The following is a 24,203-nucleotide window of genomic DNA, read 5'->3' as shown; positions in this document are numbered from 1 at the left end:
AAAGGAAAATATAGTAACAGAAGAATAAAATATCATGATATTATTAAGAGAAACAAGACCCAAGAGAAAGACAAGTGATGGCCAGTGCAATTGCTCTGCACCTGCTGACCACTGCTGGAGCAGCAATCCAGCCCTCCTGGCCGCTGCCCCAGTTTACACCCAGGGCATCACGTTCAATAGTACGGAATAGCCCTGTGCTGGTTGGGGTCAGCTGTCCTGGCCACGCTCCCTCACAGCTTCTCATGCTCACAGCGGCCTCCCACCAGTGCCCAGCTCACTCACTGGCAGGGCAGGGTGAGCAGCAGAAAGGGCCTTGGTGCTGTGCAAGCCCTGCTTGGCGATAACCAAAACATCCCTGTGCCACCAACATTCTCCTCCGTGTAAACCCACAACACCGTCCTGTAGCAGCTCCCAGGAAGAAAATTAACTCCATCCCAGCCAAAGCCAGGACAGCTGCAGACTACAAAATGACTTTGTAAATGAGTTAAAGTAGTTTTGCTTGTGTGAGTGAGAGCGAGAGAAGGTGAGTTTGTGCTGCCTGTGTACAAGCTCTGCTCCAATGTTGACATTCATCGGGGCTCAGCCAGGCTGCTTTGCCTCAGCACCACCTGCATGCTGCCAGCGCCTCGCAGGATGTTGCCCACCTGAGTCATTTCCTTTCCTCAGCCACAGCCCCCATCACTGCCAGACAACTGTCACCTTCCCCTCAGAGGCAGACGCCAGCAAGAGCCCTCAGGATGCTGCTGCTCTGGCTGCTGGCCCTGGCTGCAGCCTGCTCTCGTAGGTCCCCCTCGTCCCCTCAGCACAGGGCAGGGCACGAGACACCCTGCATTTCTCAGTGTGTGAATGAGGAGCAGGCTAAGAAGGGTTGTTGTGTTTTCTCTCCTTCTCTCTAGCTGGACAAGCACAAGTGGTTCTGAAGCAGAGTCCAGCATCCGTTACCAGAGCTCAGAGTAAAACTGCACGCATGGAATGTACAGTCCAGGGCGTGTATGACTTCCCGGTTGCCAACATACACTGGTACCGACACACACCCTCCAGAGCTCCCAAACGCATCCTGTACATCGGAGCAGGACAAGTTTCTTACGACGACAGCTCCTACAGGAACAAGTATTCTGCTTTGAAGAGAGATGGAAACATCTGCATCTTCTCAGTCAACAGTATCAATGCCAACGATGAGAGTACCTACTACTGTGCCTACTGGCAGTCTCACAGAGATAGCAGATCACAGGCAGCCTGTACAGAAAGCTGCACCTTCCCTCAGCCACAGCCTTTCTGCCAAATGCAGAGAACCACAATCGCACCTTCCTGCCTCTAAAACATCTCCGCAGGTTTATGCTGAGCAATTACGTGTAAATAACAGCCAGAACAGCAAAGAAACAACGTGTGCTACATCTCAGCTGGGAGAATGCTCTGTGCTGGAAAAGAAGCACTCCTGTAGTGTTATAGCTGAATTACAGGCCAAGAGATATGTCCGCACTTGCACCAACACAGTGGCACCATGGGCACCTGGGCCTGACCCAGCTGTGTGGTGAGCTGAAGCAGTACAGGGAGGTCCCTGACATGATGGGAAATGCCTCCCTCTGCTCAGGCACCATGCACCTCTCTGCACCTCTCTGTCTGATGGCACACGCTCAGCAGCCACAGGGCTGACCTCCAGGGAGAAACCTTCAGGACACACAGCTGGAGCTGCTCCCACTTTCTCAGTGGTTCTGGCTCGAGTTTTACAGGGCCACAATCCTGAAAAGCAGACAGGCCTGCAGCCTTCTGAGCAGTTTCAGCACTTGCCAGGCTGCAGAGAGCTTTCTGCTAATCCACTTGCACACAGAGAACCCGTCACTGAAGACCAGTGAAGAGAGTCACCCCCTGCTCCTCCTACACAGCCCCGTCCCCATCTGGGCTGCCTCTCACCCTCCTCAGAGTGGCAACAGCGGCAGAGAGGGACGAGCAGATATGCTGCTGCTGGCAGTGCTTGTGACCACAGCTGCTTGGTCCTGTAAGTCCTTCCTTTATTTTCTTACCTTTCCTCACAGGCACCAAGGCCTGTGCTAGCCGGCACCTGCCCACTCCCCTGACTTCCAGCTAGCGACGCTGTTTCTCCTTTTGTCTTTCCTAGATGGATTTGCACAAGAGATTCCTGTGCAGAGCCCTATATCCATCACCAAATTCACAAAAAGTGCACGGATGACTTGTGAAATTCAATCATTAGGGGCAGATTTTGATGGTACTGTCATACACTGGTATCAACAGAAGGAGGGTAAAGCTCCAGAGAGGCTGCTGTACTTTACAGGAGGAACACCTTCGTTTGAAAGCGGCTTTCAAGCAGACAGGTACCTTGTTGAAAAGGTTTCTAGCCAGAAGCGGTGTGTTCTCACCATAAAAGATGTGATTCCAGACGATGCTGCTACTTACTACTGCGCCTACTGGGACCCTCACCGTGACAGAAACTCGGAGATCATCCAGACAAAAACCAAAGCTACCATCCCTCAACACCTGAACCACAGGCCTGTAACTGTGGCACTCCCCTGATCTCACCCTGCTCTGTAGCAGCTGCAGGAAGGCCAAACTGGTTTCTGCTTCTCAGAAAGTGCTTCCCCAAAAGAGCAGCTAACCCTGTGTAACTGCCCTTCTCAAAGTCTGGGTCATCATTACCACTCTGGTCTTCGAACATGGATATACTATTTTAAAGGCAAAGGAAGTCTTTGCTGCCTGAAGAATTAGCCCACAACAACTGGGAACTCCCTAGCACCTTTGGTACTGTTTGCACAGCTATGGCAGAAGGCTCTTGGCCCTTCAGAGAAGCAAATATTTCACTGACTTTTGAGTCCAGCCAGTGTTCTCCCCTAGGAAAGATAAAGCAGTACAAGAAAGACAACATCCTGAAGAAAATATCTTGATGATGGGAACAATATGGTGCCACTGTCTAGCACTTTTAACAAAAAGCTCTCTGTGGTCCCCACCATAGTTTTCTTTGCACTAACCGTAGGCAACTCTTAAGTCCCTGGAAGTCTTGCTTACCTAAATCAGACACCACAAAATCCCACATAGTTCAATTTAAATATATACAGTCTCTTATCTACCACAGCTGATGATGAACTGCTTATAACCATCTTTCATTTCATGTTGAGGTAAATAGGATAAATGGGGGAGTGGGTGGGTAAGTGAGTTAGAAGGAGAGAGATTTGCTGATACTATCAAGTTTGATGGACTTATTTCAAATTTGCAGTGAGTTATTATATAGCCCTGGGCACAGAAAGCATTTCACAGAAGAGTTGGCCTGAGGAATAATTTTAGCTTGTGCTTTAAGCCCAGTTTGGGCCTACTCATCAGCTTTTCTTTTCCTGGGAAAGAGTGCAATTGGATACCTGAAATGCTGGACCATGACACAGAGTGAGTTGTGGGACTTTGGAAAGAAGATCAGGCTAGGTGCAAATAAACACTAAACAGTAATAACCTCAGCTCCTGAAAGTCTAAAACACATAGAGAAGTTACACATGCAAATGCTTACTGATTTCACTGAGTTGGTATCTTCAAGGGCTAGTCAGTGGTGGGGCACACAGCCTGGGCAGCAATTAATACTCTCAGCGTTCAGTCTTTATTTATAGGGTCTCATGGCAGTTTTCCAAAGAGTTCCCTCTTAGTTCAGTGAATCATCTTTGTTTTTTTTGTCCTCTGCCTTCCATGTTGTAGTGGCTTCCAGCATCCATCACAGATGAGGTTTCTCTCAGCTTCCTCTTGTGGTCCTGTCATGGGGTCAGAAAGCTTCCTGAAGGAGACCTCATCCTTGTTGGAGCATGTGACCTCACTGTGCTCTTTTTTTGATAGGAAAATTGATGTGGACTATTAAGAGTCCCATCTCCAGTGGTTTCCCCACCTCCAGTATACTCCAGATATCTCACAAGGGATCATCACTTCCCAAGCTTCATAACAGCTGTCCATGGCCTTTCCACAGAGCAAAGGCCCATGCAGGGAAGAGTCTTCTCTTTCCCTTCCCTTCCCTTCCCTTCCCTTCCCTTCCCTTCCCTTCCCTTCCCTTCCCTTCCCTTCCCACTCAGTCCCCTGTCCCCACTACTCCTGACAGGAGCTCAGGGAACAGGTTTTGCTACTGCCATCGTTTTGTGGTTGTGATTACAATGCCCAGGAGCCTTCAGAGTAGATGATAGGTTTGTTACCTCAACTGAAAGACCTTCACTTTCAGCTTAGTTCCTTCCTGTAGCCACAAACTCTAACTTCTTGACCATTTTGTAGCCTTTATGCCACACAAGATCCCAGAAGTACTTGAGCTGGGGTTTTCAGATGGCAAACTAAGCACAAAGGCTGTTTGAGTGACAGTAGCAGTGAGCTCTCTGATGTTATCTTGCACAAAGGAAAAGCCTCCTTCTCTCACCAGCTAGCATACAAAAAGCTGCTGGTGAGCTGCTGTTGCAGAGGCTGGAGTGATTCCAGGAGATGGGCAGACAAAAACCAAGTATCAGGGCAGAAAATGCAACCTGTAGCTCAGAGACACCTTCACCATGCTTGTGGTACTGGCTCTCCCTTCTTTCTGCCTGCTGAATTGTGATAAGCCAAATGAAAATTAACCCCCTTGCTAGGAGTACTTGATGTCACTTGATTGCCAGCAGGATCATCACCTGAAGGTATGTGTTTTTTAACATGCACAACCCTGTGCACCTAATTTGTGCGTCTGAAACTGAAAAGAAACCTTCACCTAATCCTTAGGCTTTAAGCAGAGAGGTTATCTAACAAATTTGCAACACTTTAGGAAGCATGGTTTTTTGCTTCAAAGGGCATAGATATCAGCTGAACAGACAGGTGCAAGTCTAAAATTCCAGACATTCCCCCAGGGCCAGGTTTTCATGCAGTCTCCTGGGGCTGACTGGGAGAAAACCAGGATTTCCTTCAGCATCTGCATAGCAAGAGAGCACGTGAGCTTATTGCAAAGAAAAAACGCAGTGTGGGTCAACTGGATCAAATACTTTGGCACGGGAACCAAGCTGGTTGTCTCTAGTAAGTACCATTTTGATTTGTCTGATCTTCAGAATCATTCAGGTTCTCAGAAAACTAAGAATGAAAGGCTATAGGAAAATTAATTTCTGTCTGATATTTTGTCTGTGAACTGTGTGTGATGCCCCAGTTGGATGGCTTGACAGGCAATGACTATATTGACCTCATGAATACAGAGATTGGCTCTAGGACAATTACTGAATACTTATTAATGACAGAAGGATGTTAAAATGAAGAGAGGAAAAAGCTACATACTGGGATGGATTAAATCATGTTGTGGGAAAGAAAAGTTAACTGCTTGAAAGTTTACTCCCAGAACAGCATGTTTGAGATGCAAAAAGTATCTTAATCATAGAGGTGCTTCAGTCTAAGTTGATTGGGAAGGAAAATTGTCTGGAATGTAGTAAATTTCTAGTTCCTAGCCCTACTGAAAGTAACTGGTTTGCATTTGTATTATTCTTAATTGTGGTGAAGCTATGCAATCAACAGGCTGAATGCTGTTTTCAGTATAAGGCATATAGCAATGCCCACGGTTTATTGCTCAGAAAATGCTTTATAATAGTTATAAATCACTAAATCATAGAAAAGTAGGGGCTGGAAGTTACCTCTAGAGATCATCTAGTCTAACCTCTCTGCTAAATCAAGTCCATAGTTGGAAACTAGTGATATTTCAAGGGGACTATAATTAATTCAAATTACATAAAGCAGAAGAGAGTTACAGAGAAATTTCAAATGCTGTCCACACCTCTGACCAAAACTGTTCTCTGCTGCAATTTGCCATTAAACTGTGCTTGTGTAGAGGCAGCTGCTTTTGCCAAAACCACTCAACAAAGGCATGAACTTCGTTAAAGGTGTCAGTAACCTCCAGTTAGAATATGGATTTTTGCATTTAAAATATGGGTTTCAAAATAAGAGTTTGATGAAGCTTTAGTTAAGGTACTTTCACACAAAAAGCAATTTGCAAGATAGGACACTTAGGAAGAAACCAAATTGTTTACCTATACATTTAAAACAACAGATACTAGTAAACTTTCTTAATTTTCTTTGGGAATCATAATGTAACTGTATTTCTTCTATAAACTGCAAAAAGAGGTTATTTCAGAGCAACCTTACCAGATCAGAAGCAGTAGATCTTTTTCATAGACATGCCAGAGCTAAAAGGATTAGAACATTGTTATAAAATAAAGGTGTCACCCCTTTCCCCTCAGAAAATGTTGTGTTTAAAAACCTGAACTTTTTACTCACTACAAATCTGAAAATATTTCTAAAATGGCACTCTAGTCATTGTTGAAACTTCAGCTGTTGCACTGGGCTGGATTTGTCAACAGCCTCTAAATCAGAGAGACTTTTCTGCAGCCTAGGCAAGAAAGTGCAGCTCAGGAGATTTTGCTGAGCATTATTAGACTGTGGGATGCCGATGTCAAAGTATTTGGAACTGGAACCAAACTTATTGTTTCAAGTGAGTACAAAATGTAAAACTTCACCATTTCTGACATGCTTTTCAATGCAGTTACACACTGGCTGTGTGAAGTGCTCTGCTATTTGAGCTCCTGCTTGTTTTAACTCTACCAAATGCTTTGCAGGATTTTCCTCCTCAACAGCATTTCCATCTGCAGAGCACAGTGCAGTTGTTTTGTGTTTATGTGTGAAATGGGGGAAACACAACAGCTATTGCAGCACAGGTGTATAACCAGCCTCATGATGATTTTCTTTTCAAAGGTGAATTGAAAATGGCAACCATAGTGTATGGAGAACTGAAGGGTGTTTTTGCCTTTCAATATACACATTCAGCCTTTGTGACTTTTTTATTCCATTCTGAAAGAAAAGTGTCCAACGCCCTTGAAAAGCAAAATGTTTTCCTTTAGGATTACATCTCTCCATACCAAGTTGAAAGACTTATCTGAGAGATGAACAAAATGGTCTGGAGATACACGTAGGCAAAAGGCTGATCTGTCTTCCTTTGCAGAAAATGCTTGTTACTGGTTGTTACTGTTAGTAAGGAAGAATGGCAAACTCTAAATATTTTGACCTTTTCAGCAAAATTATTTGACTTTGAGTAAATGGCAAGTGCTTTGATACTTGCCTGTGATTCAGCTCAGGGAAGCACTTGAGATGAAAATACCTTGCCTAAATCTTGACCACCTGAAAAAGGTGCACCTGGTCAGTGGAAGGTTTGGTTCTAATCCATGCAGGGTTTTGCTTTGTGTTACTGACAACAAAAATATTGGGCTCAGGAAATGTTCACTAGTTCAGGATCTGATTATATTGTTGTTTATAAGGAGCAAATTACTTGGCCAATATCTGATCAAATAGATCCTCTGCTGGTGCTGACATTTTCCTACCAAGGTGCTCGATCTGTACCATCTGTCTAAACTATCAGAAGTCTAAAACTAGGTGAGATGCAACTTGTCCGTTTAATAGCATCACATGTGGCCTCAAAACCCTCCACAATTTATTGTTTGGATTTTTATTTTTAGTTTAGTTCAGGCGACGGCTCCTTTTTTACTTTTCTCGGGTATAAAAAATCGATTATACAGGAAATCTGATTTTCTTTAAAGAATAGTATGTACCCATATAAAGATAACACAGCTGCACTGTTACTGCAAAGGCTTCACTTACTGTGATGGGGTATTACATCACGTTATTTGGCTCCGGCACAAAACTCATTGTGTCAGGTAAGTTACATGCTATTTTCCATACAATAAGTAACAGGAGCTTGAGATGGTCATATAGATGAGTGTTATGGTGTCCCAGAGGGTACTCAGCCCCCTTAGGGCCTCAGTCAGCATCATTCTTGCGCAGGATCTCCCTTCCACCCCACCAGCTTGTCATTCCTACAGTGAGCAGTGAGCCTTGTTGTATTTGTAAGGCAGCGGTTTAGGATCACACTTTAGGAGTCACTTTTAATACTACTCTTCCTTGGAAACGTGGTGAGAAATAGTTTGCATTAGTTTCCAGAGCTCTTGTTCTTTCCTCCAGCTGAACTGAAGGAATAAGCAGGGAATCAAGCAGCTGTGAATTAAGCATAAAAAGATGAAAACCTCTTTCCAGTACAGATACAGAGAGCAATACACAGTGGCCAAAATCCCGTTTTAATTAGGCTAGTAAAAGAGAAATAACTTGTCTGTAATGCTTTTTGCCATGTACACAGCACTTTGTCAGCAGAAATATAGTGCTTCCAAATGCCCTTACTGCGTAGTAACTTGTATATGAAGCGATGCATGTGCCTTTCCTGCAGAGCCATTTGTTTTAATGGGAAGTGGAGAACAAAAATCTTCTTTTTCTTGTTAATAGTGTGTTAAATGCCACGATCTTGGAGTAAACAATTACACAGACACAAGGCAGAGGAAGTACTGCTACCAAATGTTTTAAGCCTGGTTAAATGCATAAACTTAGATTGGCACATCAAGCAAAGATTGTTTGTAATGTTTTATGGCAGGAAGGCTAAGTAACTCAACTATATAATTCAATAGAAACATCCTTGCCAGGTTAAGCAAGGTAATCAGGTAGTTGCCATGCTTTTAGTATCTACAGTTTGAAGCAAATAGTTTTCAAGCACCACTCTGATTCTGTAGGATTTTCTTTTTATGTATCTGATTAAAAGGGCTGCAGTTACCCTACGCTTCAGATTTCATCACAGGTTGTCTTTTCTGGGGTGGCTATCCAACATTAGCTCAGTAAGTTACTCCTAATGGAAAGAAATGGAGTAAAACCAGGACTTAGGAGAAGTGAGCTGAATTCAATTCAATCAGCAGGCTTTGAGTTTGAGCGGAATCTTTTCTATACTGAAAGAGCCAAATGTATAAAGAGCCAAACTGCCACCAACATATAATGAAATGGATTTTGTTCTTGTTGGTCTCTTTTAATTAGTTAGGACCAAAAGAAGGTTGCTCAAGACTTACAATAATGAAGGTAACAGAAGGGCTGGGATTTAAGAAACTGGCTTGGCATTTGCATTTGGTGGAACAGATGAGTTTTTAGAGGCTTACAGCAGGATGGGAATATTAATCCAACATAAACTGGCAATACAGGTTTTTTCCATAAGTATCTTTCCAGGGAATTTAGGCACTCACAAGGCCATGATAGGGAAGCTGAAACAGAACCAACTGACTGAACCAACCTCTCCATATTGAGTTCTTTTCCTTCAGCACAGAAGCCGAGCGGCTTGCTCAGGCAGTGGAGGGACTGCTTTCCGACGGCTATTTCTTCTGCTACAGATGCAGTTGGGTCTCCCTGGGAACTCACAAGCATATTGCTAACTTATTTTGAAGTAACAAAAAGAACAATCTACTAACATGTCTAGGAAATAATTTCATAGCAGAAATTACAGCAGCTATATTTGATTCCTTTGAGACCTCCTAAATATTACTGAAGTAACTACCTTTTTGTCCTCAAATGCACTGAAGTTCAGATAGCTACAATTATTTTTTTGTAATTATATATTACAAAATACACATTGGCTAAAGATACAATCTGCTTAAATTTATTTGTACACTATCTGAAGTCAGATTAAACCAACTTTCTACCATTTTCAGTCAAAACGATGAAGATTAACATATGCATTAGTGTGCATTAGTGTTTTTTAACAGGGGAAACATAAAGCCCTGAATCAAAACCCAGTAGACCTGAAAGTCCAAATGACTGTTAGGGCAGAAAAATGGAGCTGTAAGACATAAATAAGGGAAGATGTGACGAGCCAAATGAAATCTGAATACTGAAAGCCTCTTGCTATAGTTAATATCAATAGTAACATTTGCTGGTGGCTTTAAAACATCAAAGATTTCATAAACATGAAAGTGAATTTAGTATCTAATTCTTTCAAAAGAAACAGATGTATTTCTACTAAGAAAATGGGGCTAGGCTTAGACACAAAATGAATTTTCATAAACATTGAGGCTAGGTGGGTTTTTACACAGTTCTTGTACATAGTGAATATTACAAACTCTTTGGAATGGGCACAAAGCTTATTGTTTCTGGTAAGTCCTTTAGTATCTAAGAAAATATGTCTTATTCTGGGGATTGGACTGGATGATCTTTCGAGGTCCCTTCCAACCCTTAAGATACTGTGATTCTGATTACTCAAAATCTAGAGGAAAGGGAACGTGACATCACAGTTATAATACAGATTTAAATACAGATTTTGAAGTATAATACAGAGACATGATGTGGGCTTTGCAATAGCAGATTTAATTTCTTTAGCACCCAAACACTTGTAATAAGAGAGGTCAGTGTAAACTACAGGACTTCACATACACCATAAATTGCTGAAATATAACTTCTCCTGCCTACTTAGGGCTACATCAGGTTATTCCCTTCTGCAAAGCTCACTGCTCAGAGCAGCAGGGGCAGGGTAACTCAGAAACATGGCTGTAGATTACCCTTTGGCCCCAGAGCAAAGGGAACAGAGGTATAGGAAAACATTGTGAGTGCCCACAGATCCCCTAAACCATGCCTGAAGCTCTGCAACTCTGTTTGGTCAAGGGGAAGGTCTTTCCTTATGGATTTGTCCTAACAAAGCTGATTTATTCCAGACAATATGAATAAAACTCTCTTGGATGCACTGCAGTGTCAGTTAGCTGCAGGCAGGCAATAAATAATCAGATTAAAATGTGAGGGGAAATCCTGGACCTTTGGAAATGTTGCCATTCATTTCAATGTCAGCAGCATTTCCCAGGGAGAAGTAAGAATGCCCTGGGTAAGGGTGTGCACAGGAATGATGGAAGTTGATGTATCTGTACCCCATAGATAGATAAATGTGTGATGTTCCCTTTGGGTTCCTGTAACAGTAGCGTGTAGGTGACTATGGCAACACTTGAGGATGGACAGTCCCAGTTCCATAGGCATTTAAGCAGATTGCAGTAACCTCAACATGCAGAAGATCAGGCCTGAAAAGAGTAAGTGTCCTTCCACTGGGTTTGAGAGGAGTCGTGGCTGTTCAGTCGTGGTTGTGGACTCTCATTAATTCAGTGAGAAACTGCTCTGGCATGAGTGTATTTTTAAATCATGTGGTCAAAAATGCTCCCCATCCCAGAAAAAAACAATTAAGTTTTCCTAGAAAAAAATTCTAGATGAAATATAGCAGCTCAATCAATGCCCCAGACAACAGGTACTGGTAGTTTTGACATTCTTTTAACAAGTGATGACAAAAATCAGCTTTAAAGAATTTAAAGAACTTACCACTAAAGGTTCTTTGGGAATAGCAGCATTAATTGAGGTTGAATTCAAATTTTTTACATTCCTGTAGCCAAACAAATAGACTTCTATTGTTCATATGACAGTTGTCAAATCTGGCCCTTGCCCAGACAAAACATCCCAGGCAGTTTCTGTAAGAGAATGTAGCACAGTGTACGTTGGAAAAGATATTTGGTTCTGGCACAAAACTCGTCATCTCCAGTAAGTACTTTCAAAGACTTACTTTTTAAAGTTTTGAGGTGGAGGTTAACAGCTCCTTATGGTGTTTGGGGAGGTTCACAGTAGGTCAAGACTATGCTATAGTATTATTAAATTATAATACCTGAAGTGGCTGGCAAGCAGGGCAAGAATGCTGTTTATGAACTGAGTGTGCTGAATGCTCTCAGCTCCCACTGGCTTGAAGGGGAACTGAAGAGCTTTGAGCACCAGGCAAAATTATGCCAGTTTGTGGGACCCAAGTAATAAGAATTAAAACTTCCACTTAAGAACACGTTGAACATACTTATAAATCTTGTTTATAGACACTTATCAAGAAACTGCAGAGGAGTTTCATTAAGAAAACTTTGGACAGTTAATCTATGGAGACATGTATTTTGAACCCAAATTTATTAATGTCTCATTGATCATAAGCCTAACTTCAGAATTTTATTTGCACAATGTCTTGCAGCCTTACTGCATTATTACAAGACAGAAAAGACAGATTTTAGCTTAAGAAATATCTGCACATGCTTACATATTATTTTTAAGAATAAGACCTAAGTACCACTTAATTCCTGCTTTAGAAAACTGTTTAACAAAGCAAACAGCAAAATATTTGAAAGCTTAACTAAAACAAAAAAGACAGTGAAGTGGAAGTTCATGGCTTGAAAAATATTGATAAAGGATCAAAGCATTTGCCCAGAAAAGCCCCTGTAAACTATCTTGTTGATTTCAACAACTTTAAATGTCAGTCTGAAAATACATCACAATCTACAGTCAATTTCACATGTTTTCATACTTCCCCCCTCTCCAATAAATATACCTACAATTTATGGAGACTTTTTTTCCCATACACAAACATTTATATACATGTATATATGCAAAACTTATTCTTGCAGTTCTCCACTGTCATCCCTTTACATATTTGTGTATGTGAAACTCTCCCATGAACGCACACTGTTGCAGTTATTCAAGAGACGTGTTTCCTCAGCACTGTGATACGATTTAGGTGTTTCATTTAATCTAAGCACCTAGGGCCTTTTAATGGTAAATGGAAAGACTTTAGCAATTCCAGAAGTGAGAGTTATTCCATCTTAACAGAAGTCTCAAAACCAGGTAGGATGAAGTAGCAGCTGGAAGCATCTCTCTCTGCCTCTCTATTTAGATTTGATAAATGGAGATAATACAACTAAACTAGACAATTAAGTTTGAGCCCAATGAAATTAGTCAGGGGAACTTACTAAACTTTCAAAATCTAAAAAAAACATCTAAAATAGTCATGAGCCTTTGCAGAGTGCAACGTGACTGGGACAGGAGCTACATCATGGTCTCCTGAACAATTAAATCATTTTAGAAATTAGTTAAAGTTTGCATCTCTGGGAGGATCGTTACATAAAAAAGGTAAAATTAACCCCTAAATTAACGTTAGAGAACCACCAAGTTATAAGCAATTTTATTTCTGCTACAACAGTACTTGGTCCACATCTTCATTTTAGTGACAAGTCTCCAAAATGAAGGGAATTCATGCTATAACGGCTATTCTTTTTGAATGTAGAGGGTCTTATGCTTTGGCCATCTTTATTTTTAAACATCAAGTATCAAATACTTCAAAGAATCACTAAGTTGCTTTAGGGAGGGGTGCAATATAGACGATTGCTCTAGAGGAAGGTGGAAGCTCTTTGACAAGAATCCAACAGGAATGGACATTTCCTACAGTTAGCATGTGGAAATTCCTTATTTATCATTTAAAATGTTTGTGTATGTTCATGCCAAGCACGTTTCACAAAATACATCAGCTATGACAACCCTGCTATGGACAGATATGCTATTTGGATTGAGGAATGATGCCTAGACAAGGCATGTCCTTCTGCTTTATTTTAGTTCTGTTTCTTTTTTTCTTTTCAGATATGTTAATTCAAACATTTAAACAAATCTAGTATTAAAAGAACAGCATTGCCAGTCTTTGGGGTCCAAAGCATTTTGTGACTCCATTTTCTTGTCTTTATCAAGATCTTCACCTGGCAAATACACAGAATGTCTTCCAAAAAAAGGCAACAGTAAGTTGTTGTTGCCCTTTTTCCCTTCCCCCCTCAAAAAATCACAAGATTAAGATTAGCTTTAAAAAAATGTTTCTATACAGTAGATGTTCATAGCAGTTAGGACTTATAATGGGGACACCAATCTGCAAAGATTTGCAAGGTAAGTAGTCTACCTTTATCACCCCGTAGCCAAAATTATTTGTAGTTGGTTTTGCATAATGGGACAACAACATTAAATTCTTGTTATCAAATAAATAAACAAAAGCTCTTTCAGGTACTGTTAATTAATAATTGTCAAAGGCTTGTGCAGATAAATACACTTTCTGACAGCTGTACTGCTTGGAAGGATGGGGGATATAGGCTCTCAGTCACCTGAAGTTTTCCATCTCAGTTTCAAGGGAGATTATTTCTATCTTTCACAATATTTCAGTTTCTTAATGTTTCCTAAAAATCATTTTCCATACATTTTTAGTAGGTTTCTAACATTTTAAATAACTGAACTTGTTTTTTTGTAACAAAATAACCAAGAAATCTTTTGTGAGATACTTTTTCATGTACTTCAGTACTGAAGAGTAGCCCTAGTCAGATGTCCTGCCTGACAAGAAGCATGAACAAAGCAGTATAGATTTTAGTGTTGACTAACCAATTTAGGTCTCCAATAGTGGTTCTCCATGTCCATGGGACAGTATCAAAACCTAGATCAAACATTCTCCAGGATCTGGAGGACTCTGTATTGTCTAAACAAAAATGAGCTCAGAATATTTGAATTGAGTCTCATTCTCTGCTTTTAAACTTGATTTTCTGTACCATTCTCATAAAAGCCTTTACCCATTTTAGTTCTCTATAAAATAACACATTTAAAAATAAGGTTAAAAGTAACATCTTCTCTTCCCAAATACTCTAAATTGTAGTGTACTTTTTGTGTGAAAATGAAAACTTGCCATTCAGGTCCATTCAGACAATATTTAACATGAAGCATGTTTGAATGCCAGCTTTGTCCAGTTCACCAAAAACTCACTTTTACTTCAAGGATGGAAAGAGCTGTAATTCATGTATCCTGTTACCTAAAATTCCCTTCATACATGAGACATTTGATTCCCATCCCAAGTATTTCATAACAAATTGGAGAGCTAAAGCATTTGTTATTAACAGAATTAGGTTGTTGCTCTTCAGGATCTGTATTTCGTGGCTGTGTGTTTATTTGCTGTATGCTGTATTCAACTCCATTTCATCTTTTTTTTCCCTCCAACAACAAATGCAGACAAAGGAAATTCTCCACCAGTGAACTCTGAAATCCTGCAGAAGAAACATGAAAATCAGATAATGTATGTTTGCCTTATTGAGAAATTCTACCCAGAAGTTATTCGTGTGACATGGACGGATGGAGAAAACAAAGAGGTAACAGACAATGTAGTCAAAGGAGACCCTTGGAAGCCCACGAAAGCGGATGAATACTCAATTGGCAGCTGGTTAACCGTACCAGCTGAGAACAAAGACAAGAACTATCAATGCAAATATGAGCATGAAAGTGAGCAGCGTTCGCTGTCGACACAAGGTACATACCACATGCTACAACTCATCTACCTGTTACTACAGGCATCCCTTTGCAATATACTCATAGAAATAATGCTTTGGTACTGTTCCTGAAAGCATCTGTGCTCCTTGGCACAACAATAAATAGCTGAAATATACATTCAGAGAAACTAGCAAAGTTTTCCCAGGCAAAGCAATCCAGCCTGTGCTATTGTCCCCAAGTGAATCTCCACTTGTTATAGAAGAGCAGTTCTTGAATGTCATCAGATGTAAACTAACACAGCTCCAAAAGACCTGCACTGATCCATCTCAGTTACTTTCCAGTCTGTAGAAGTTTCTGAAAACAGTATTACCTCTCTGTTACCTGTGGCTTCCAGCTGTAAGGCCCTCTGACACCCCCTGACATTCGTCACAGCTATAGGAAAACTAAGGACTGAAAAATGAGGCTGTTGGGGGCATAGAGCAAAATTTTGTTGTATTACATGTAGTCCAGCAATGGTGAGATAATAACTATGTATGAAGATAAGATATCTCATTTAATTGTGGACAGGTGATTGTGCAAAGCAAAATCTGAAAGAGTGCAATTTTAAAAACAAAAAAAGTTACCAATAATCAACACGAATAGTTTAAATTGTGACAATATCTCTAAGAAAAGCTGCCTATGTTGGTTTAGATTGATCTTTTCTCAGCACCTACCGTTCAACTTGCTACAAATCAACCTAACTCCAATGACTGAGAGCATGGCCACAAATGACCGTTACATTTCAACCTTCAAATTATAATCTGACAAAAACATGCTTTCTTTAGATGGAGGATGCATTTAGGGATGTAATATGGATGACTTCAAGCTCATATATCAGTGCACACAAACACCATAAATGTGAACTAACACACATTTGCTGTTTCAAGCACAAAAAGGATTTATTTTAGACAAAAACTGCTACCAAAAGCCCAAAATTCCCAATAGGGTAACCTTAGATCACACTCAAGATTATTTTTAAGTGCCAAGCAACCAGCAAGTGACAGAGTAATTGCAACCCTTTCTGATGTAAATTATTCAGCATTTCTAATAATGGTATGTTGTGGAGGCAAAAGAGACTTCAGCTACTTCAGTGACAAGATCATGTGGCCTAACTGCCTGCAGTTCCAAAGAAAAGAGGCTCTGCCAAGGAACCGTCAAATGGACACGTTCCTGAAGGAGCAAAGCAACCCTTCCACTCAACGGCAGCACAAACCCAGGCACTTCTCTAAAAGCACTTTTCCCCTTCAAATTCGCTCTGCAAATCTGCTCTGCAGACAGATCTTAAAGATAATTTTGCTGTTGTTTAATGCTAACACCGTTGCTGTACTGCCTGTTTTCCCTGTTTCTCAACTGATGTTTGTTAAAACCTAAGCAAGGCTTAACTGGGGCATTTAAACTCTCTTTCCCTTAGATTTTACAAAGACTGCTTCCCTGGAAGACTGCAGCACATACATTGGAAACAGCACAGTTTTTAACAGAGGTAATTAAAATCTATTAACGTGTGGGAATGTGATGTATGTCATGCCAGAGTTAAAACACTGTTAATATGAGCTCAGAACATCATGAAAATGATCTTTCTAAAAATAGCATACAGGAAATCTTGTAGGTCTGGGGTCTGCAACGTCAAAGCACTTCAGTGCTACTCTGAATTAACTTCTGCTGTGGGTTATAAGAAGGGGCTCTCTCACAATTATCAGGAGCTTTATTAAGACACCCACAGATGCTGATTGGGCTACTAGATTATTAGTTTGCACTAAGAGCCTGTTTTTAAACATGTGAAGTAGTTAAACACTCATCAGTTCAGATGATGCTCTATCAGCTTAACAACAGCCCAGCACTTTGGACAAAGAAATTTGCTTTAAGCTTGAACGGGGATTTAGGAAGAAATGTAAACACTTATTTTCAAAAAATGCAACACAAAAGGATTCAAGCAAACCCTGTGCTGCCAGTAATCGGTGCTGGAAGCACTGGAATTATGTTCTTGACTTCACAGGGAATAATAACCCAGTGGGAAACTTGCTTGGCCTAAAACACATTAGCAGTGCAAGCCCATAACAAAGGATAGTCAGATACATGTCTGTGCACTGCCACTGGAATCAATGTAATTGCAGTAGGAAGCAGGCTATACAGTCCCAGTTCCACCTGTCTTTGAGGAGGTTCTATGATACCAACATTAAACAAGGCTTTTCTGTTTGTTCCAGATCACTTAATGCACAGGGCGGCATATTTAGTGTACATCGTCCTTCTTCTGAAGAGCTCCATGTATTACTTCATTGTACTCTTCTTCATCTACAGAATGTGGGCTCCAACCAGGCACCAAGGAAAGAAAGCATAAATACTGATTTGGGAAAGGCTTACAAAATCATCTTCAATTTGCTTTGCTACATACTTACCCATATAGACTCTCAGTGCTCTCAGTGTCGGATGTAACAACAATAAAATCCCCCCATTTTCTGGCATTGGGGCATGGGGTTTGTTTTGCTTTGCTGTTAGTGGTTTGATATCAGTCTGGTTTTGCTTAATTTTTCTGAGTATTGAATTCAGGTGGGCAACAGGAGCAAGGTTACATTCCTTAGATTGTAACCCAAGGTCCATACTGCAAAATGAGGAAGGTTACTCATGTTAAAAGTAGTTATGCATGCAGAAGTTTAGAGCTGTAACGGGGCTTTTGACACAGAAAGCACAGATCTATTTTGTCAATGCATTTAAGGCTTAATTAGGAGCATTCTTGTGCTGTAACATCACAGGTTCACTTTTACTTTCAATGATTTATTCCAAGTCTCATGCATCCATCAAATCAGAATATCCAGCTCTCATATATCCACCAACTGCAGCTACTTACTAACAGCTCTTTTACAATCTGTGTATTAAAGTCAATAGAACTAATTACTGCCTTCGATGTCATGTTATTCTTCAGCGCTATGATGTGATGTTTAGTCTTTAGTCAATCGCTCTTTGAGAAACAGCTGCTATTATTTGCTAAGGCTTGGTGCAATAAAATGGCTAGAAAGGTTATTTTTGGAATGCAGTTACTGCAGATGCTACTGTCCTGGTCTCTCCTACCTTTATCCCTGTTGGATAAACGATTTATTGCATGAATGAACCAAGATCTTTTTCCCTAAAACAATCCCTAGGTTCTCTTGTTGTGCCACATACATGAAATTGAAAAAAGCTGTCCACAGGGTGCAGGAAAGCGGAGAGAAAATACAACTTCTGAAGCTTTTGTCACAAAACCCCCTCTTGCCTACATGCAACCCTAAACCATGCTGGGCATAGTTATCCCCTCACAGTTTCTGGGGTTTCTCAAGTAGATGGTTGCAGGTTTTACATCTGCAACAGCTCACATGTTTATTTATACAGATATATATTTAGCACAAATAAGAGGGCAAGTGGATTTTTGTGGCTTCTGGGTGCTGGGCTGTTTGTTTGCAGGAAGGTTTGGTTCTTTAGTGGAAAAACCCTGTAAACTGAACCAGTAACAACTGGTTCAGAGGAGGTGGGCTGCGATGAGAACGGGTGATAAGCTGAGGACAGTTAGACCACAGGCGTCCTGCCTTTTACCACAGTATACTTCTAAACCATTTCCTTCTAATGGAAATACAAAGTGATAGAAACCACATGCACAAGTTACACCTAAATAACATGATGAAACTCACTGTTTGCTATGCATGCTGGTCTAACTGCATGCTTTGGATATGTACTGGGGCTATTGCTACCACACAAACATGGGTGCTGCAGGATGTCTGCAGGACTTTCAGTCGTATCATGTGTACATATCAAGAGTTAGATGTTATCTATTACGTGTAAACTTCTGCTATCAGAACTTTGTCAACACTTGAAAGACATGTCTTCTTAAGTATATATTTCCCCACAACTGATTTTCAGTGATTTCAAGCTTCTCTGAGTATGAGCATTACAGTTCATAGAGTCACAGAATCATAGAATGGTAGGGGTTGGAGGGACCTTTAGAGATCATCTAGTCCAACCCCCCTGCAGAAGCAGGTTCACCTAGATCAGGTCGCATAGGAACATGTCCAGGTGGGTCTTGAAGACCTCCAAGGACGGAGACTCCACAGCCTCCCTGGGCAGTCTGTGCCAGGGCTCAAATTGTTGCTCTGCTTCTGTTACAGCTGTGGAATTAATGCACATACTACAAAAACAGTTACAAGCAACCTGATACTTCTAACAAAACCAGGACAGAACAGGATTAACTTTTGCCATGAAAGCATGAAGGAGTAAACAGCACAAACATTTGCAATGTATTCTTTATCTTCCTGGAATAATTACATGCCCTATACTGTACAACAACTTACATGCTTGAGAATATTGACTTCTCAACTATCAAAATAACCTACAACAGGTGATATGGAAAACTACCCATGGATTCCTCTCACATGTACCACTAGAAGAGAAAGACCAGCATAATGATTATAGCAGTCCCCCAGAAGCTAACTGCTGTTGATACTAGGTACCAGCACTGATAAATTTTAAGAGAGATTCAAGTAGTGGACTGTTCAGTTGGAGATTTTGAAACTGCTGGGCCACCAGCACACACTTAAAATGCTGAGGAAATAAAAACATCCCAGAGGTGTAATTTGAGATTTCATTCCTCTGCATCTCTATAGGGAGATGGAGCAAATGACAACAAGTAATTGACAAGTTTTACCTAGGCAGTCCAGCCAATATAACCAAATATAGTTCCACCACAGATATATTTTACTTCATTTACTTCATTTCCCATCAAAGTACCCAGTTCTTAGAAAATTTACCTCAGGAACTACTGAGTACATCTTGGACTGGTATTTTCACACTACCTGGGAGGTAACCTAATACAGGTATACCAAGAAGATTCATCTCGGAGAGATACTACAGCACATGGGAACCACTACCATAGTTTTCTAATGAATAAACTCTCCTGCCAGCAGCTCCACCAGTAAGTCAGTCACACACTGTCTTGCCACAGTTTCCAGATCCCAACAACTTCTTCCAGAGATTTGCTTTTATAGAAGTCAGGATGAACGGAGAATCAAGTTAACACACATTGAAAACTGAAGAGCTCAAAAGAAAAGGCTACCTGCTGTTCCCAATGAGTACTAGAAGCTACCAAGATGATCAGGGGACTGGAACATCTTTCTTATGAGGAAAAGCTGTGGGATCTGGGACTGTTCAGCTTGGAGAAGACCGAGAGAGAATCTCATCAACATTTGAAAGTACCTAAAGGGTGGATGTCAGGATGATGGGGCAACATTTTTTTTCTGTAGTACCCAGTGACATAACCAGGAGCAACGGACAAAAGCTGGAACACAAAAAGTGTCACTAAAATACAAGGAAAAACTTCTTTGCTGTTGAGGTGAGGGAGCCCTGGCACAGGCTGTCCAGGGAGTGTGTGGGGTCTCCTTCTCTGGATGTTTCCAAACCTGCCTAGTCACTTTTCTGTGTGACCTGATCTAGGTGGACCTGTTTTAGCAGGGGGGTTGGACTGGATGATCTCTAGAGGTCCCTTCTAACCCCTACCATTCTACGATTCTATGAAGCTTCAGTTTCTCAAGAAGCTTCAATTCCTCCCCATTTGCGGCAAAGTGAACACAAAGGGTAAGTTAATCCTGAAAATAATTTCCCAAGTGAGGAAATCATCTCTCTTATTCAACCAAAGCAAACTACAAAAACCATCCAGACACAGATCTCTGCTGGGACGAAGTACTCAATGGTCCCAAAAGAAAGCTTAAGTGGTCACAGGACTACATGCTCAGAGATACTGCTTTGCAGAAAGGTGGCTTGATGGATTAATCACTTCAGGAAGACTTTTCCTTTCTTTTCCAGGAATAGCACAACTGCCAATCATTTTGAGACACAAATTGTAAGTAACAGTAGGAATAAACTGTTCCCAGGCTGATTTTGTCCATGGTACTAGTGAAATGATTACTCAGTAAATCAGACTTCATATCTAGTCACTTCACCTTTAATTTGAAGTCGCTAACCATAATTTCATGTGATTTCATTTCTCACATCCGCAGAGGGTGCTTGAACCAAGACTACTTGCTTGATAGCTGAGGCAGACTAGAAGAAAGTGTCCAAGCTGTCAGTGAGGATGGAGCAGCAGCTTGCTGAGCTCAAAATAGTACCAGTCACAGGCAGTCAGTGGTGATGGTGGCTATGGTGAAGGTGTAAACAAAATTGGTATCAGGGATAGAACCCTTGATGGCATCACAAAGGCTGGCAGCCCTGCTACAGCTCAGCCTGAGGCTAGATCCCCACAGGTGCAGCTGTGTCTCTGCTTCTGCCAGAGGAAACCATTCCTCAGGTAGGCAGTCAAAAATACAGCAGTAAGACAACAGCTGTTGCTTAATTTTAGGAGTAACCTGGCCTGATGGCTTGACTATGTCCATCAATATAAACCAGAAAGCCCCCAAATCCTCCAGCTGCTCAAACAGGCCACAGGTGATTCTAAGCTGACCATCTGTCATTTTTTATGACATAGATTTGATTTTTATTTCCAGATTTCTGCATTCCATAAATACAAAGTCCTGAGAGAGATGTCTTTGTCAAAGAAAGACTTAGAAGAAATCAAAAGGATACTTTCACAGGTACTGAAATGCCCTAGTGAAGAAAGAAATAGGCTTGAGATGTGAAAAGCCTATTATTAAAAACAGATTCTAAGTTTGGACTTGCCCTGGAGCAATGAAAACAATGTCAGGGTACTTCCAGATGTATAACTCTACCCAGACACAGGACACCAAAGATGATGCTGGCTGTCACTGGCATGACAAGTCTCATGTGGGTCTGATAAATAGGTGTAACTCTCCCTCAAAGCACTGATTTCAGCATGGACACCAGCTCCAGCTTCTCCCTTCTATATGCTGCTGCCTATTCATGGCAAACAGACAGGAGTTGCACTTCTAGAAGATTGCCCTTTGCTGCTGATGGCAGCCCACGAGTTCTGAAGCTAGAAAGACTGTTGAGCACACACTGCGATCACATAATCCTCACTTCTCATAAAGGTTTGATGGAGAGAAAGTGCTGGCTTGTAGCTTTTGTAAGTGCTGGCTTACTAGTTTCTTTACCTTGAAACTTCAGCCACTACTACTGGTTTAATATTCAGACTTTCCTTTTAACAGGCTACATTGGATTTTTGTTTCTTTTTAGGTGGAAAGTAAAATACTGTCAGAAAAACAACTGCTTACGCAACAGGAGATAATCTTAGAGGTATGCCATCCTCCTGCATATCACAGCACATGCTCCTTCCCTGTGCAGATCAGCACCACTCTAGAAGAGGTTTCAGAAAGGTAACTGGAAGGGTGTCAGACAGCAAAGTGATTGAGTAAAATCTAAGACAGGTAAAAGCATGTAGAGTAGGCCTGCCAGCAGTCTCAGGAATACAAAGACCAAGATGTTTGGGGTCACAAGTTTGGCACAGCACAGTCTGCAGCCCAGCAGGTACCCCTTGCAAATGAGTAACCTTGGTATTCTTGGGAACAGAAGTCATCCCGAATGTGACTGCGATATAAAACCAATGGTAGTAGGGGGGCAGGTTCCTGTGCATTTCCAACAGAGCCCATCTAGGAGAGAGCAGAACTGAGTATACTCAAGAGCAGCATTCTGATGAGCCCATGCTAATAAGCTCTGCCTTGATTGCACACCAGACCGATGGACTAACATGAAGTCTGTTTGCTTTTGAAGGACATAAAGAGAAAATTAAGATACACAGAAGAGCAACTCAAGCCCCCTCATCAAATTTGGCTGTAAGTATTAGCAATGGTCTCTGTTCTGGGTTTCTTATCCTTTTAGAATATCCGGAATACTTCCACATCACCCATACCCAAAGCACATGCTGTTGAGTCTAGATAGCACATACTATCTAGCTTTTAAACCAAGGAGACACTTGAGGGGTGAATCCTTCAGTTGGCCTCAGAGTCATCAGGGTACAACAGCTGCTGAAGCTGTGTAGAGAGTATTTCACAAAGGCTGTTGGTATTAGTCATCATTGCTTCCTCTCACTCCTCTTACCGTGCCAGGGAGGTTTGCATTAGGTGCTCCAGTCATTTCTAGTTATTGACAGGGCTGTTTCACAGTGTCTGTGTTCTCTGCGAGCTTTTCTCTCTCTCTTGCTGCAGGAACTTTCTGTGGAAGGTTGGTAGACTCTTCCTGCAAGTTGCACTACTGCTCTGGAATGAAAGGCACTTTGCTGACTGGATGTGGATGTGTCCACTACTTTAAACCTGGAAGATTTTCAAGGCTCCTGACTTCAAAATAAAGTACTTCTGCCTGCTAATAGCACATGAGAATTCTTACCAGCAAACTGTTACCCTTGTTCTTCCCGCTCCTTATCTAGTTACTGAAAAAAGAAAAAAAAAAAGGCAGGAGAGGTCAGGGAAAGCAAACATTCAAAGCAAGCAATCTTGCAGCTTGAACTGGAAGAACTTTAGGGAAATTCAGCTCTCTTTTTACTGGGTAATATCCTGCATAAGTCACTCAGTGAAGCAGGAATGAGATAGCAAACCTGGGACTATTGGGATCAATGTATAATCCATAAATGTCTATGAGACTGGAGAACTGAGGATGAGACAGCATGTGTGTGCATGTGCATTTGGAGGCAGCAAGAAGAGGCAAGAGGAGGAAACAACATCCCCAGCCTCAGACACAGGACTCTGGCATGATTCTTAATTTCCCCCTCTTCCTGGAATAGAAATCTTTTAAACCAGAGGCAATCAGGCAGCTGAGAGACAAAAGCAAAAGAAAACCCATTTGCTCATAACTATACTTCAAAAGATCCCTTGCTGAGATTGCACCCTGCGTGCTGTATCATGAAAAAAAAGCTCAGAGGTAACTGTGTTCATCACAAAGCAGCTAACACACACCCCCATTTCCTGCCTGCCTGCTCACCAGCTGCTCACAGCTTGCTGTGTGGTTTGAGTGACAGCAATGCCACAGGGAAGCTGGATCATGATACACCATGGCTTTGCACTCTGAAACTTCTCCATGGCAGGAATCCCTTACACTGTACACAAGTTCTTGGCTGCCATGGCTATTTCCTCATTTATCTACTAGTAGTCCCATTTGTGATAGCTGCTACCAAGAGACACATTATCATCACAGCTGATGCTTTTGCAACTGATACTGGAGTTGCTCTTACACTGTGGGCATAAGACTTTTGTTACATATTTCTAGAAAGCCAGAAGAAGAAGGACAAGAACACAATACACCAAGAATTAAGCATT

At 41.4% G+C, this 24,203-nt stretch overlaps 1 protein-coding gene across 1 annotated transcript; it reads left to right on the top strand.

Annotated features, from left to right (window-relative positions):
• Nucleotides 1-724: 724 nt before the first annotated feature.
• LOC104552298 (immunoglobulin lambda-1 light chain) lies at nucleotides 725-17,985 on the top strand. Its single transcript, XM_061997375.1, has 6 exons — nucleotides 725-780; nucleotides 897-1,212; nucleotides 7,627-7,679; nucleotides 14,695-14,988; nucleotides 16,400-16,468; nucleotides 17,190-17,985. The coding sequence occupies exons 1-6, from the start codon at nucleotides 738-740 to the stop codon at nucleotides 17,321-17,323; spliced, it is 909 nt and encodes a 302-aa protein (XP_061853359.1). The 5' UTR covers nucleotides 725-737; the 3' UTR covers nucleotides 17,324-17,985.
• Nucleotides 17,986-24,203: the final 6,218 nt, after the last annotated feature.

This window comes from Colius striatus, chromosome 5 (assembly GCF_028858725.1).
Source record: "Colius striatus isolate bColStr4 chromosome 5, bColStr4.1.hap1, whole genome shotgun sequence".
Taxonomy (NCBI): domain Eukaryota; kingdom Metazoa; phylum Chordata; class Aves; order Coliiformes; family Coliidae; genus Colius; species Colius striatus.
Note: the sequence above shows the minus strand (reverse complement) of the source record. Positions and strands in the feature narration are given on the sequence as shown.

Coding starts and splice junctions, on each gene's coding strand:
- LOC104552298 (XM_061997375.1), top strand. CDS start 738: ATGCTGCTGCTCTGGCTGCTGGCCCTGGCTGCAGCCTGCTCTC. Junction 7,680..14,694: donor CACAAAACTCATTGTGTCAG/GTAAGTTACATG, acceptor CAACAAATGCAG/ACAAAGGAAATTCTCCACCA. Junction 14,989..16,399: donor GCGTTCGCTGTCGACACAAG/GTACATACCACA, acceptor TCTTTCCCTTAG/ATTTTACAAAGACTGCTTCC.